We start from the raw sequence: 12,405 nt of genomic DNA, 5'->3' as shown, positions 1-12,405 counted from the left end.
ACCTGGACCTGGACCTTTGACCTAACCTGGACCTGGACCTGGACCTGAACCTGAACCTGGACCTGGACTGTGGGACCTCTCTGTTGGAGGCCACGTCACTTTTCCCGCTCACTGTTAGTTCAGGCATTAAGTTTAGTTTAGTAAAAGACCATTTAGGAACATTTTAACAGTTTTATGATGGTAATAAGACTTCGAGACACAATCTCGTCTTTTTGTAGTTTTTTCTTTGTTTTCTTTGTTTTTTATCCAGAAAAAGGCCTCAGAACTGCTCGTTTTATCACTGAACCACAACTTTCTGACCACAGTAACATCATCAGGTCACCTGTTTCCATGCAGCCACATTTTGAGCAGCTAGTTTTTAAAATCCTGACTTATTTTCTGGTTACAAACTGTTTTCTTGCTCCCACGTTCATGACTGAATCTGCTGGAGTTCACGTTAGGACTAGAACCTGGCAGATCTGGACCAGGTTTTAATGATTATTGTTTACAATCAGTGGGTTTTAGGCCTGGATTCTCAGAGCTTCATGCAGGAGTCAGAATTATGGAAACTAAACTGAGACAGGTTTGAGACATCCACGCTGACTCTGTGAGACTCAGCTGCAGCCCAGTAAGATACTGTAGGACATTAAGACAACAAGATGTCGTGTTTCCTTGTAAAAAGCTGCCTAATTAGGTATTTCTAACAGCTGAACCTGTCATAGTGATGCACAAAGGCTTAATTAGTAACACGACCTGCAGACGAGCCTCTTCCTGTCTGCAAAATGACCCTTAATGAAAAGGAACAACCAAATAACTTTCAGTCATTCCAGACATTATGTTGAGTATTAAAAGCCGGACTCCTGCGCTCCCTGACCCCTCAGACACACACCGGTGTGGTTTTACTCCCGGACATCTGCATAAAAGCAGCTTTTAGGTAATGAAGTGTTTCTGGTGTAAACATGTCGGCGGCGTGGAGAACACGGACCGCAGCGGCTCCTCGCACGCCGCTCGCTCTGTCCTTTTAGCAGCTAATGAGAAATACTGCCCAGGTTTGATTATTCACGATCACAGACGCCATCTGAAGTGGAGGCCCCCCCATCGAGCGCCGCTTTCAGAGACCCGGTTGTCATGGAGACACTTTTAGTATATTAGGCTGCCTGATTTCAGTGTGAAATGGCTTTATGCCTGAGAACAGGATTTGATGTGCTTTTAGTCAAAAAAATAAATAAAAACTGCACCTGATTTCAGCTCTTCCTATTCAGAAATATTTTACCAGGAATCAGAGCTATGATTGTGATTATGTGTCCATTAAATGTCTAAAACAGGAAGTAATTGTGCTCTATATTTAGTTTATTGCTGTTAAAGGTTTACGTAAGCGCTCTAACAATTTCCTCCTGTGTTCACATGAAGACTTTGTCTTCCTTACATAACCGGGCCAGTGTGCAGCGTTATGGAAGAATAACTGGAGTGGTTTTTACAGATCCTCCTGAGAACACGTATGTTTCATCCCGAGGATTCAGCTGTTCACGCTGAATATAAGCATCATTAGTAACACGTCACAATGCAGAGGAGAGAGGATAATTAATGAATCATTAACGGGTTCAATCAGAGGATGAGCCTCAGCTCCTGTTTATTAACGAGGAGGAAACTGAATTAATGAAGATTCATTCAGAGAGAATCGGAAAGCAGAAAAATTCTCTTCATTTATGTAAAAGTAAACAGTTTCTGTTTGTTTCGTTCTTCTTCTGTAGACTTGGACTTTTCATGCATTTGTCTTCATTTTGTGTCTTATTTTTACATATTTTTGTTCTTTTAGGTGTCTCAATCTGGTGCCCTTCTATGGTTGCATTCATGTTTGTTTGTTTATAGATGTTTATGTTGTGTTTTTTGTTGTGTCTTTGGGTCCATTTGAAGTTTTTTGCAGCCATTTTGTTCCTTTTATCTTAACATTCCTGTCTTTGTTTTTTGTCTCATCTTTGTGTTGTTTTTCTTTATTTGTGGTCTTTTAGTACCATTGTGTTTGGTCTTTTAGGGGTTTTGTTGTCTAATTTATTGCTGTTTATAGTTTTCTTCCCACCACTTTTTCTGTATTTTTGTTGTGCATCTCTGTGGCCTTTTAGGATCTTCTTGCAGCCGTTTGTGTCTGTACAGATTTCTGCTTCTCGTGAATCTTTTCAGATTATTTCTGTTCATGTTTCTCTTTTTCACAGTTTCTGCCTCTTTGTGTTCCAGTTGTTTCTCCTTTTTGCAGTTTATCTGAATTGTTGGATGCCAAATAAAATAAATGTCATTAATTATGGAACAACAGATAATTATTGTGGTTTCTGCCTCCAGCTGCACGTTGCTCAGGATGGCTTCAAACCATTCAGTATTTATTCTCTCTGTAATTACTTGTTCAGTTTTCTTCTCTTTGCTTAGTTTTTGGGTGAAACGACCCCGGACTGCCGGTGTGGGACATCGGGGAACAATAATCCAGGCTCTAAATGTTGAATGAGCTGATCTGAAGAAGATGAAGAAGAGGAGGACTGACGAAGACCAGAAACTGGAGCAAATGTGATGCAACGTGCAAACCGTCTCACATGCAGCCCGACACACGCTCTCTATTCCTGCTCGTTCAAACACACTGACAGCAGAGCCTGCAGTGAATACAGGAGGAAATGAGCTTCCTCTCACCGCCGACTGTCACTCTTCATCACTCCTCATCACAACCTGAACATCTGAGACTCCTTCAGCCGCTTCACGTGCACCATCTGCAGCTCACGTGGGAATCCTGATGAAGCTCAGAGATATTTATCGTATTCTCTCGCTCAGACCTTGATTGCTCAAAGTGTCCTTAAACGCTGCGGCGAATGACAACTGTGATCTGGAGAGAAGCGTTGCCGTGGCGACGGCGTGTGGGCGGGTGGTTAGTGGACTTCACGGGTCAGCAGACACGCAGAGGATCTCCTCCGGTTCAACAGGAGGATTTAAACAAACACTTCCTGTTGTTCTGTCACTCATGACTGAGTTCGACCCTTTTTCCTGCTTCTTAGGGTAGCTTAGCTAGGGCGGCCATCTTGAATTGGGTAGAAAAGTAAATCAGTTGTCGACGTAGATCAACTGATTATTAAACTGAATATTTGAGTTCATCTCCTGGTTCATTACAGGAACTGATGGCAACTTTATGGACAATACAACTAATTTAATTTCATTTAAAAAGTATTTCATGAGTGAAGAATAACAGAAAAGATGCTGAATTGATAAAAATGTTGATCTGAAGCTGAACTCTCAGGTTGTTAAAAACAGTTCAGGTGACGGTAATATAGGTTTTTTTTTTAAATTGTTATTGTAATTTAATTTTGTGATCTTTTTTTCCACCACAATATTTCATTTTTTCTAGACATTAAAATGTAACTAAGAGCAAAAAGACAAATGACCACATGTGTCGATGAGGATGTTTTATGATGGATGTGATCAGCCGATATGCTTCATCAGGACTTTATTTTAGATTCATTTCGAGGAGGGAGTTTAGCGTTGAATTAACTGACTGACACCTCCTCCTTGTTTCAGGATGCTGCTGCCCTCTGAAAGCAGTTTCCTTCTTTTAAGTGAAGCTGAATCCCTGTAAACCTGAGCCTCGGCGACACTGAGAGGGTTTCCATCAGAGATAAAAACACAGTGAGAGGAAAGGATCCTGATATCAGAAGAGCAGGATTACAGCGGATCAATCTCACTGAGTATTGACTGACTCTGCAAACACTCCGAGCTGAACTCGTCTGCAAACAGAGCAAAGATGATAAATGGACGCTTCTCCGCAGCAGATCCATCTGTCATTAAAGCCTCAGCTGAGAGACTAAAGGAGAACCAGGAAGTGAAGTTCCTCCTGCAGTGGATTTATAATCACGCAGATAAATCTGAAGCAACAAAAGAAACCTGAGCCTGCAGGGTTTTATCAGCAGAACAAACGCCTTTTTAGGCTCTGGGTTTTATCTTAAACTGACTGACTGCATCAAACTGAAGTCATTTTTACGTTAACTACACTCAGACTGTCAGGGAGGATCTTTGTTCTTTGTGCTAGGATAAAAAAAAACAGCAAGCAGGATTTGACTCTCAAAGAGCTGAGATTTGAAGTCCGACTGTGTCGACAGCAGACGACCATCAGGATGGGTCCAATTTCCCTTTGAAATATCAGAGTTTGGATCCAAGCAGGAATGTTTCTGAAGATTCTACAAATCCCAGGCTTTAGGAGCACATTTTAACGAATAGACACATGTAGTTTCAGATATAAGACTGTCTCGTTTTGTTGAACATTTGCATTGGACACAAAAATTAAAGCACAATCACAGATTCCTGCCAAACGGTTTCACACGTTTCCAACCAAACGAGCCAAGAAACCCAGAAATACACCAGAGGAAAGTTTGAACAAAAACAACTGCTGACTGTAAAACAAACACAAAGACCTGGATCTTTAGTCAAAGTCAGCTTTATTGTCATTTCTACAATATATCACAGACATATTGAGAACTGAAATTTCTGTTCTCTCTTTAAAAGGTTTTATAAGGAGGGAATTCTGCTTGTTAAAAATCTGCTGAGATTTTTATCTTAAACAAGAAAAAGACTCCTGTTTATTGAGACAGAGAGGAAGAGGAGGGTTAATTAGACAGAAGAAATAAGAGACATTTTGAGTGGCAGCTCTTCACTGTAAAATTTGACAAATTGTCCCCAAATTATGAGAGTCTGCATTTTTTTAGCTAAAAACCAAACACAATATAAAGAAGTGGAGGTGTCTCTGTCTGTAATATATAAAAGCCGTAGTATTCAGTTTACAGGAGCTGCCATGTTGTATTTTTTGGAACCAGAGTCTGTGCACTGGAAATGCGGGGCTTTAGGCCCCGCCTACTCCCTGACACCATCAGTGGCGTCACATGACCTTTCTTCTACACCGAACAAACTACTTACAGCTAAACATATTCTAAAAACGTATGTTTGAACACACAGCAGCAAGGTTAGACTAATTTAACTAATTATACGAGTTCTTAGTGTCATGGTTGGGGTTTAAAGAAAAGGGGTGAATACATATGCATTTTATATATTTTAGAATAATTTATTTCCAACAGATCTTTCCTTCTGCAGCTGTTTATGTGTCTTATCTCCTGACAGAACCACGCTGTCCTCTTTGTTCAGCAGATTGCAGCATGAAGCACATTTTCTGTTGTGTGATTGGACAAAAATTCACTTGACAGTTGAATGAAAACAGCTATTATCACAAGTATATATATAATAGTCGACATCAACGATTCAGCAGAATATGTATGGGTTTATAATATGCTGTAATTATAGTTTATTGTTCTGCAACAAAGTCGGTCTTAACTTTCTTCTGCAGCTCATTGTTTCGTCTGGAACTCGTCTCAGCCGCTGCGTGACAGAAAAACCTCAGCAAGCTTCCACTCCTGCTCTCTCATTCAGTCAACAACACAACAATCTGTGTGATCAAACACGACTTCCACGGTGAAACTGACCAGCTCCGATCAGGCGCTGCAGAGATCCAAACAGGTGACGGCTGTCAACCTCCATCACCCATCCCATTAGTCAGACCTGCGGCGGGCTAAGATGGAGGCAGCAGGATAATAAAAGTTACTCAAGAGCAGCAGAAATCAGGCTGAGTGGAAACAATCAGCTGTGAGAAAAACCGAGCTCCACAATCAAGGCTTCGTGTTTGAATCCAGTTTATAAAAAGGTTTGTGATCAGCTGAGCTTCATGTAAGTCTGAATCCTGAATCTGCTCCGGATAGATTTGGAACTGATTGAAAATGTTAAACGTTAAAACGACGCCACCGTTTCTTTGTGCACGTTATCCACAGCTAAAGGCTAACTTACAAACTGAAACCGTACGCTGAAAAGTGCTCATCTATAACGAAGAATAAAGCAGAAACAGGGACATTAACGCGTTCTGAAGTCTGTTTTATAAAGAAAAATTTATAAAACACCTAAAGTTCACTCCTGTATTTAACATTTCCTTAGTTTTAATCTGAAACTTTCAGCAGCTGTTTGTATAAAGACTATTCAGATTCTGCCTTCAGTGGTAAACAGGATCTTAAAAAGACCTTCAGGCTGCTTTTTATGGTTGAAGACATTTTCCTAATATGACCGTCAAATTTAGGAAAAGAACCCAAAACAACTCCCGGATATTTAAACTCATCAACTTCAGATAACTTCAACAAGCTGAAGTTAAAAGTCGGGCCTTCCACCGGAGACGGTCCTCCTGTCCCAGCGGAGAAAAGTCCAGTTCTGTCCTCTGAGAGGACAAACCGCAGCGTTCCTGCGTGATTAGAGAGCTTCTACATGCAACGTGTTACGCTGAATTATCTGTCGCTGTGTCTCTTTCCCTCAGTCGGTAAGAGGTTCGAACCTCCCGCCCTCAGCTTGGATTTACAGACTGTCTGCATGTTGCTGTTTTCCAACAAGCCTTCAGGTAAAATCTCCCTCCACTATCAATAAAAAATTACTCATAATTATTTCATGAAGTTTGTTTTTCCATCCCCAGCAGGAGTTAAAATCCTCACATTTTCCCTCCAGAGGGACGAATAATTAGCTTCTATTATGTTCCTAATTATTGTCTAAGCTAAATATAACACACACCAGACTTTAGTTTTTTATTAATGAGGAGCTCATTTCCTCCGCCGACATAAATATGGAGATCTACAGCAAAAATATTTAAGTTTATGGATAAATTTACATGAAACGGGTCCCAGAGGAGAGATGCTTCATACTTTCATATGGATCCAAATCCAGATTTTTAAATTATTCCTGTCAGAAGTACGTCGTCTCAGACTGTTTGTTAGATTTCACTGTTAACAAACAGAACATGTAACAATTATCAATAACAATAAATGTTTTTTTTCACAAATCTGAGCTTCCTAAATGTGATTCTGCTCCACTTTTTGCAGCTTTCTTTGTTGCCTGTTACAACATGAAAGCCTCGGGTTTAAATCTCGTTTATTTTAATATAAATAATGAAACTAGTGTTCCTTGAAGGAATGAATACTGCCTGCTGTCTCGAATGCAAACGTTTTAAATTAAGATGTTTTACAGGCTGTGAATGACTCTCAGCACATAATTTCAGCTCCATTTGTGTCAAACTGACGGAGTTAGAGCATTTATGTGTTTGCCGTTTTGGATCAAGTTGCTCCAGAAGTTAATCATCTGCAGATTCAGATCCAGTGATTATTTTCCACAGACTTTAACTCTGACAGAACTGATGCACCAACAGCGGGTCTGAATGAGGCTAAGAGCAAACAGAATCACTGCAACACGTCTAATCTTCAAAATGTCAGAAAGCTTATTATTTCAATCTTTACACCGCAGTTAGTTTCACTCCGATAGTCCTGCAGGAAGCTGCAAATAACCACAGAACTCCAGATAAATAACAATTAAAACTGATTAAGATGACACTTTTGGTCAAAATTCAACTACTTGTTCAAACAGAGAGTTATCTACAACAGGTAAGATATTAGTTGTTCAGAACTTCTGGTTTAAAAAGTGTTTTCATGCAGAATTACATCCGTGTCCATCTTTTCTGTATATTAAATATAAAGAACACTTTTCTTGTTTGTGCATTTTGTTAAAAACTGAAATAGGGAATAAAGTCTGATGACAAAAAAATCTTTTTCTTTCCAAATTTATTCAAAATTGGAAAAAAAAAAACCCTGAATGTAAATTCCACCTTTTTAAGACTGCAGGAACTCTGATTATCACCAACAAAGCTGTGTGAAGATGTCAGATCTGATTTCCTTCCTAACAAAAACTAAAATAAAAACCACAATAAACTGAGTCAGTGACTGCAGCCAGGATGGGGCTTTTATACAAACACAATGGTGTCACGATGAGTCAACCAGGATATCAAACGACCTCATTTTCCTCTAAAATCGGTTCAGAAGATCTGCCACAAAGCTGGGCTCCTGCTGTTAAACCTGCCAGCTTCAAACTGAAAGAAAAGATGCTTTTTACTCCAAATCTCCACAATAAAACATATTTGAAGCAGTTTTCTGCAGGACTTTCTTACAAAACCTCCCTCTCTCAAGAATTCAAGATAATAATAATGAATTCAAAGTAATGTTTAGGATTTTTTAAATATATGTTGCACAAATAATATTATTTTGGCCTCATCAGTTGTTTCCTGTCCTGATGCAGACACAGGAATAAAACTGCTCAAAAACAATAAAATTAGATCCAACAGTAGATTCCTGTCTTGTATTTTAACGTCAGGCCTTTTCAGTCACGTTTAAAACAGCTGGATATTTATTTGAGTTTTCCTCAAGATTTCTTTTAATCCAATCAGAGGTGATCATTCATTTAAATCCTCATGAGATGATGTGTATGAGCAGCCAATCAGAAGCTCGTCTGCAGCAGCTTCAAACACTCAGGAGCAGAAAACACAACTACCACAAAAAAACAGAAATAATTTAAGACAAACACAGTCCTCTAATCACTGCGGATCAGGAGGAGGGAGCTTTTAGAGGTTGTTCACTTGCTGTAAACGCTGTAAATCCAATTTATAGTCCAAGTTTCTGCCAACAGCAAGTAATTCATCCTGCAGCCGTCTCTTTCAGTCAGAGCATCACCAGCAGCTCCACCTTCCAGCTGCTATCATCTCAGAGCTGTGGAGATCTCTCGATGCAAGAAGGTCAAAGGTCAACACACAAGTCTCTCCTTGACCTGCACTTTACCCCGGAGTGAAGAGACTAAACTGACCTTTAAATCTGCGTCGGACAGAACGATCAGAGCTGCGATATGAGCAGCCAGGAGCCCACAGAGAAATGTAAGATGGAGAAGCAGAGAACTGGGAAATCAGCCAGCGCTGCCAGTAAAATCACCCCCCAGCGACACGAGACCGGCCTTCATAGAGCTGTGATGTCATCTTTATATCGCTGACACATCAGCCAAGAAGATCCAGACTTTTCTTCGTTCCTCAGCTTCATCAGGATGAGTCTCCTTTACTTTCTCAACTCCTCATTTACATCATCAAACTGAGGACAGTCATTATCAAATAATCTGAAGAGGTAAAAATCAGTCAGCATCGATGCTTCAAAGCACTTTGGAAAACAAAAGATCTGAGCTGCATGTTGAACGCTTTCTGTCAGTTTTGTTATCTGGAGTTTGATGACTCCAAGCTTTTATTTTGCAAAACAAGGTGTCTGGAAATTAAAACTCTTATTTTTTCTTTAATCTCTTAATGTAAAATGGCAGCAAACAAACATCAGGAATGAAAGGCCTAGAATTCCTTAAAGGAATGCTTATCACCCGCCACCTCCTGATCTGTTAGCTTGTGTTGGTAAGACTCTCAGCTACTACCACACCGGACTGTAGCGCAATACCTGTAAAACTAAACAGAAGATGCCTGAAAAAAGCCGACTTCTCCTGGTTGTGAATCCAGATGACAGTGAATCTGTGTCTGATTCCACCTGAGAGCAGCTCCATGACAACAGCTGCCGGGCAGTTTTACTCTAAAGATATTTATAAAAACGTGTGATGACGGCTGCTCGAGCACCATCGAAAGGCAGGACGACATCATGACAAATCAGGAGAAACATTTGCTCCGAAATCAGGACACAAATGTTAGAAACCTGATTCAAGCAGAGGGAAATGGAGCTCATGATGACACATGAAACAACACCATAATTTAAAAAATAAATCCAAAAACACGCAGGAAGAGTAAAAATCCATCTTTGAGCGACTGTTGGAAACAGAAACAGACCTTCATCACTATAAACCACCAGAACGATGAGCTGCTTCACGACAAACAACATTCAATTTGTGAGGATTTCATCACCTCCCAGAATCCTTTGCTTCCTCAGCACCAGTGCTGCTCCTCCTCCTCCCACAGCTCACCTTCCATCATTGACCTTTGACCTGAGCACCTCAGAGGCACAAACAGAAGCTGAAACTCCAACAAACGCAGGAAGGGACGAAGGATGACATCATTTTTACAGACTGACACTTCGTCTGTCATTTAAAGGGACATTACAACCATTCTGAAGTGGGGCTCTGAGGACAGATCATGAAAAATAAAAGCCTCTGAAGGAATCAGATCGAGTTTTAGTCTAAAATCATCTTATCTTTAAAAAAGATAGAGTTATAGCAGCTTTGGCTAAATCTTGAAAAGAGCATCTTGTGTGATCAGTTCGGACTCAGAGCGTGTGTTGGGGAGGACTCTCAGCTACTACCACCTCAAATTTGAGCTCAATATCTGTAAAACTGACTGAGTTACAGCCATTTTTGTGTTTGCCAAGTTTAATCAGCCGTGGCGGCCATCTTGAATCATGTTCACTGCAAAAGATGATCAGTTAATTCCTGAGTTTCCGTTTGGGAGATTTTTTGCTAACAGAATCAAACACTTTGTCAGCAGCAGGTGAAAATGTGAAACTGACAGCAGTGTAAATGTTTATAAAATAATGTTTTTATAAAACCTGTAAATGTTTTAAAACCGCAGAGATCCACTTTGATCTTAGCAGCCTTGGGACTAGCTGTTAGCTCATCATCATGTCAGAACTAATCCGTGTTTCTCCAAACTGAGGTCCAGTCCTCAAGATTTTTTTTTTATAACTTTTCTAGAGAAACCCCCTTCAGAATTGCCGGAGTATCCCTTTAAAGAGTAACAAACGGTGTTCCTGCTCTAGGTGTGAAAATCCCGGCTCTCTGACGGCGTCAAACCGGGATTTTAGCGGCTCACCTGGGCTGAAATGGGAGCTGAGGGCGAAGCCGGTTCTGAAGAACACAGAGGAGACCAGGAGGACCAGCATCTTCACAGAGACCGAGGACAAACCGGGGAGCCTGCGGGGGTCTGAGGACAGAAAGCCGGGAGACTACTGACGGATCAGGGCTTCGGGTCTCCTGTCCTCCCGGGTCGCTTCATGTCTGAATCAAATCCTGAGATCCGTTCCCCCTCCTGGGTTCAGACAGTCCCCCTGAAGAAGACCGAGCTGATCCGGGATCTGATCGATTAACGAACCGACCTGCGCGGAGCTGTCCGCGGTGCTGACAGCCGCAGCGCCATCTTGCTCCGTAATGCGCACGGACCAAGTTTCTGGAGCGTTTCTGCGCCGCGTCCGCAGGGGGAGGAGGGGGGAGGGAAGGAGGGGGAGGCTGCCTGAGCATCTTCAGCTGACAGAAATATACAGAACGGAACCGAAAAGATGCGGAGGAAGAGACTATTTTTACAGCTGAACCCAGATTCTTCTATGAAACCTGCAGATGAAGCTCGTGCAGCCTTTAGCTCCTGGCTTATTTTTTAAAATCCAGTCATGTAACACCGGTAAAAAAGACACACACACTTTAATCCTGCTGTTCATACATGTTGGATGAAGGTCCCCCCATCCCCCACTTCTCCTCATCCTCTCTTCCATCAGATTCATCCTCCTGTGGGAATGTTCCCCAGCAGAAACATCATTCATCAAACTGCTGCCTAAAAACAGAGGTTTAAAATGTTCAATCCAGTCAGACCCTCCAACATTTTTATTCTTGTTGCATGCTGTTATGTAACCATTATATATTATTTAAAGACTCAGTTGTCTCTTATAGAGCTGCCAAGAATACAAATAGACTTACAGCTTAAAGAAACCAGAACCAAACCACAGGACCTGATGGATGAAAGATCAGGTTTTTATCTCAACAACTCATCAATAAACATCCAGCAGCTGTGATTCTGTTCTGCAGCTTTTAACGACATCATGTGGCTCAAATCACAAACTGCATCCAACTGAACTCCCACAACTATAGTGACTGTAAAAAACTGCATTATTTAGTCATGTGATCATACAATGTGGAGTAAAAATAACAACCAGCTGAGTTTTCAGATATAATTTTTACACACAGCCATGAAGACACGTTTCTCCCAAATAACTGCCTTTAATGTTACATTATCGCACACGAATCACTACTTTAACCTTTTTATTCATTTATGTTTTAAGTTCCTTCTCTGGGTGAAAACAGGACTAAGAAGCCTGCAGTGTGTTAGTTTGTAAAAGCAGCAGAGAAGTATTTTAATTAGACTGAACTGGGTTAAAGTCACTTTTATGTCCTTCTGAAGCTGCCTTTATTGGAGCTATAAAAATAAACCTTGATAACTGTGATTAAATGTTTCATGAGGCTCAGATTAGCTCTGAATAAAACTTTTAACTCATCTAAAAGAGAAAAGAAGAACCAGAACATGAGGTGAAAAACACAAGGCTGCAGATTTTAGACAACAGATCTTAAATATTGATGAAGAAAGCTCACCCTCCTCCTCACTGCAGGTCCAGAGTCAACCCGAGTTCTGCTGCAGGTCCACGAGTTCAGCCCATTGACTCAAGAAATCTGCAAACAGAAAAACTGATTCTGATTCTTGTGTTCAGATTAAAACGCTGGTCTGAAGTTTCTTCACTGAAGTTACAAAACGTACATTTCCAGCTT

General features: G+C 40.8%; 1 protein-coding gene across 6 annotated transcripts in view; it reads right to left on the bottom strand.

Moving 5' to 3' along the window:
- The window catches only part of aatkb (apoptosis-associated tyrosine kinase b), a 39,158-nt gene extending 28,149 nt beyond the window's left edge, over positions 1 to 11,009 (bottom strand). For 5 of the 6 annotated variants that reach the window (XM_037980964.1, XM_037980965.1, XM_017432613.3 and 2 more), the window contains exon 1: positions 10,688 to 11,008. In XM_037980964.1, the coding sequence (XP_037836892.1) occupies positions 10,688 to 10,757 (70 nt within the window). In that variant the 5' untranslated portion in view covers positions 10,758 to 11,008. Of the gene's footprint in view, positions 1 to 10,687 lie in introns of all 6 variants that reach the window. The other variant, XM_017432614.3, reaches the window with a different exon arrangement.
- Positions 11,010 to 12,405: the final 1,396 nt, after the last annotated feature.

The sequence above is a fragment of the Kryptolebias marmoratus genome, linkage group LG17 (assembly GCF_001649575.2).
Source record: "Kryptolebias marmoratus isolate JLee-2015 linkage group LG17, ASM164957v2, whole genome shotgun sequence".
In the NCBI taxonomy this organism is placed as follows: domain Eukaryota; kingdom Metazoa; phylum Chordata; class Actinopteri; order Cyprinodontiformes; family Rivulidae; genus Kryptolebias; species Kryptolebias marmoratus.
This window is presented reverse-complemented; position numbering and strand designations above follow the sequence as displayed.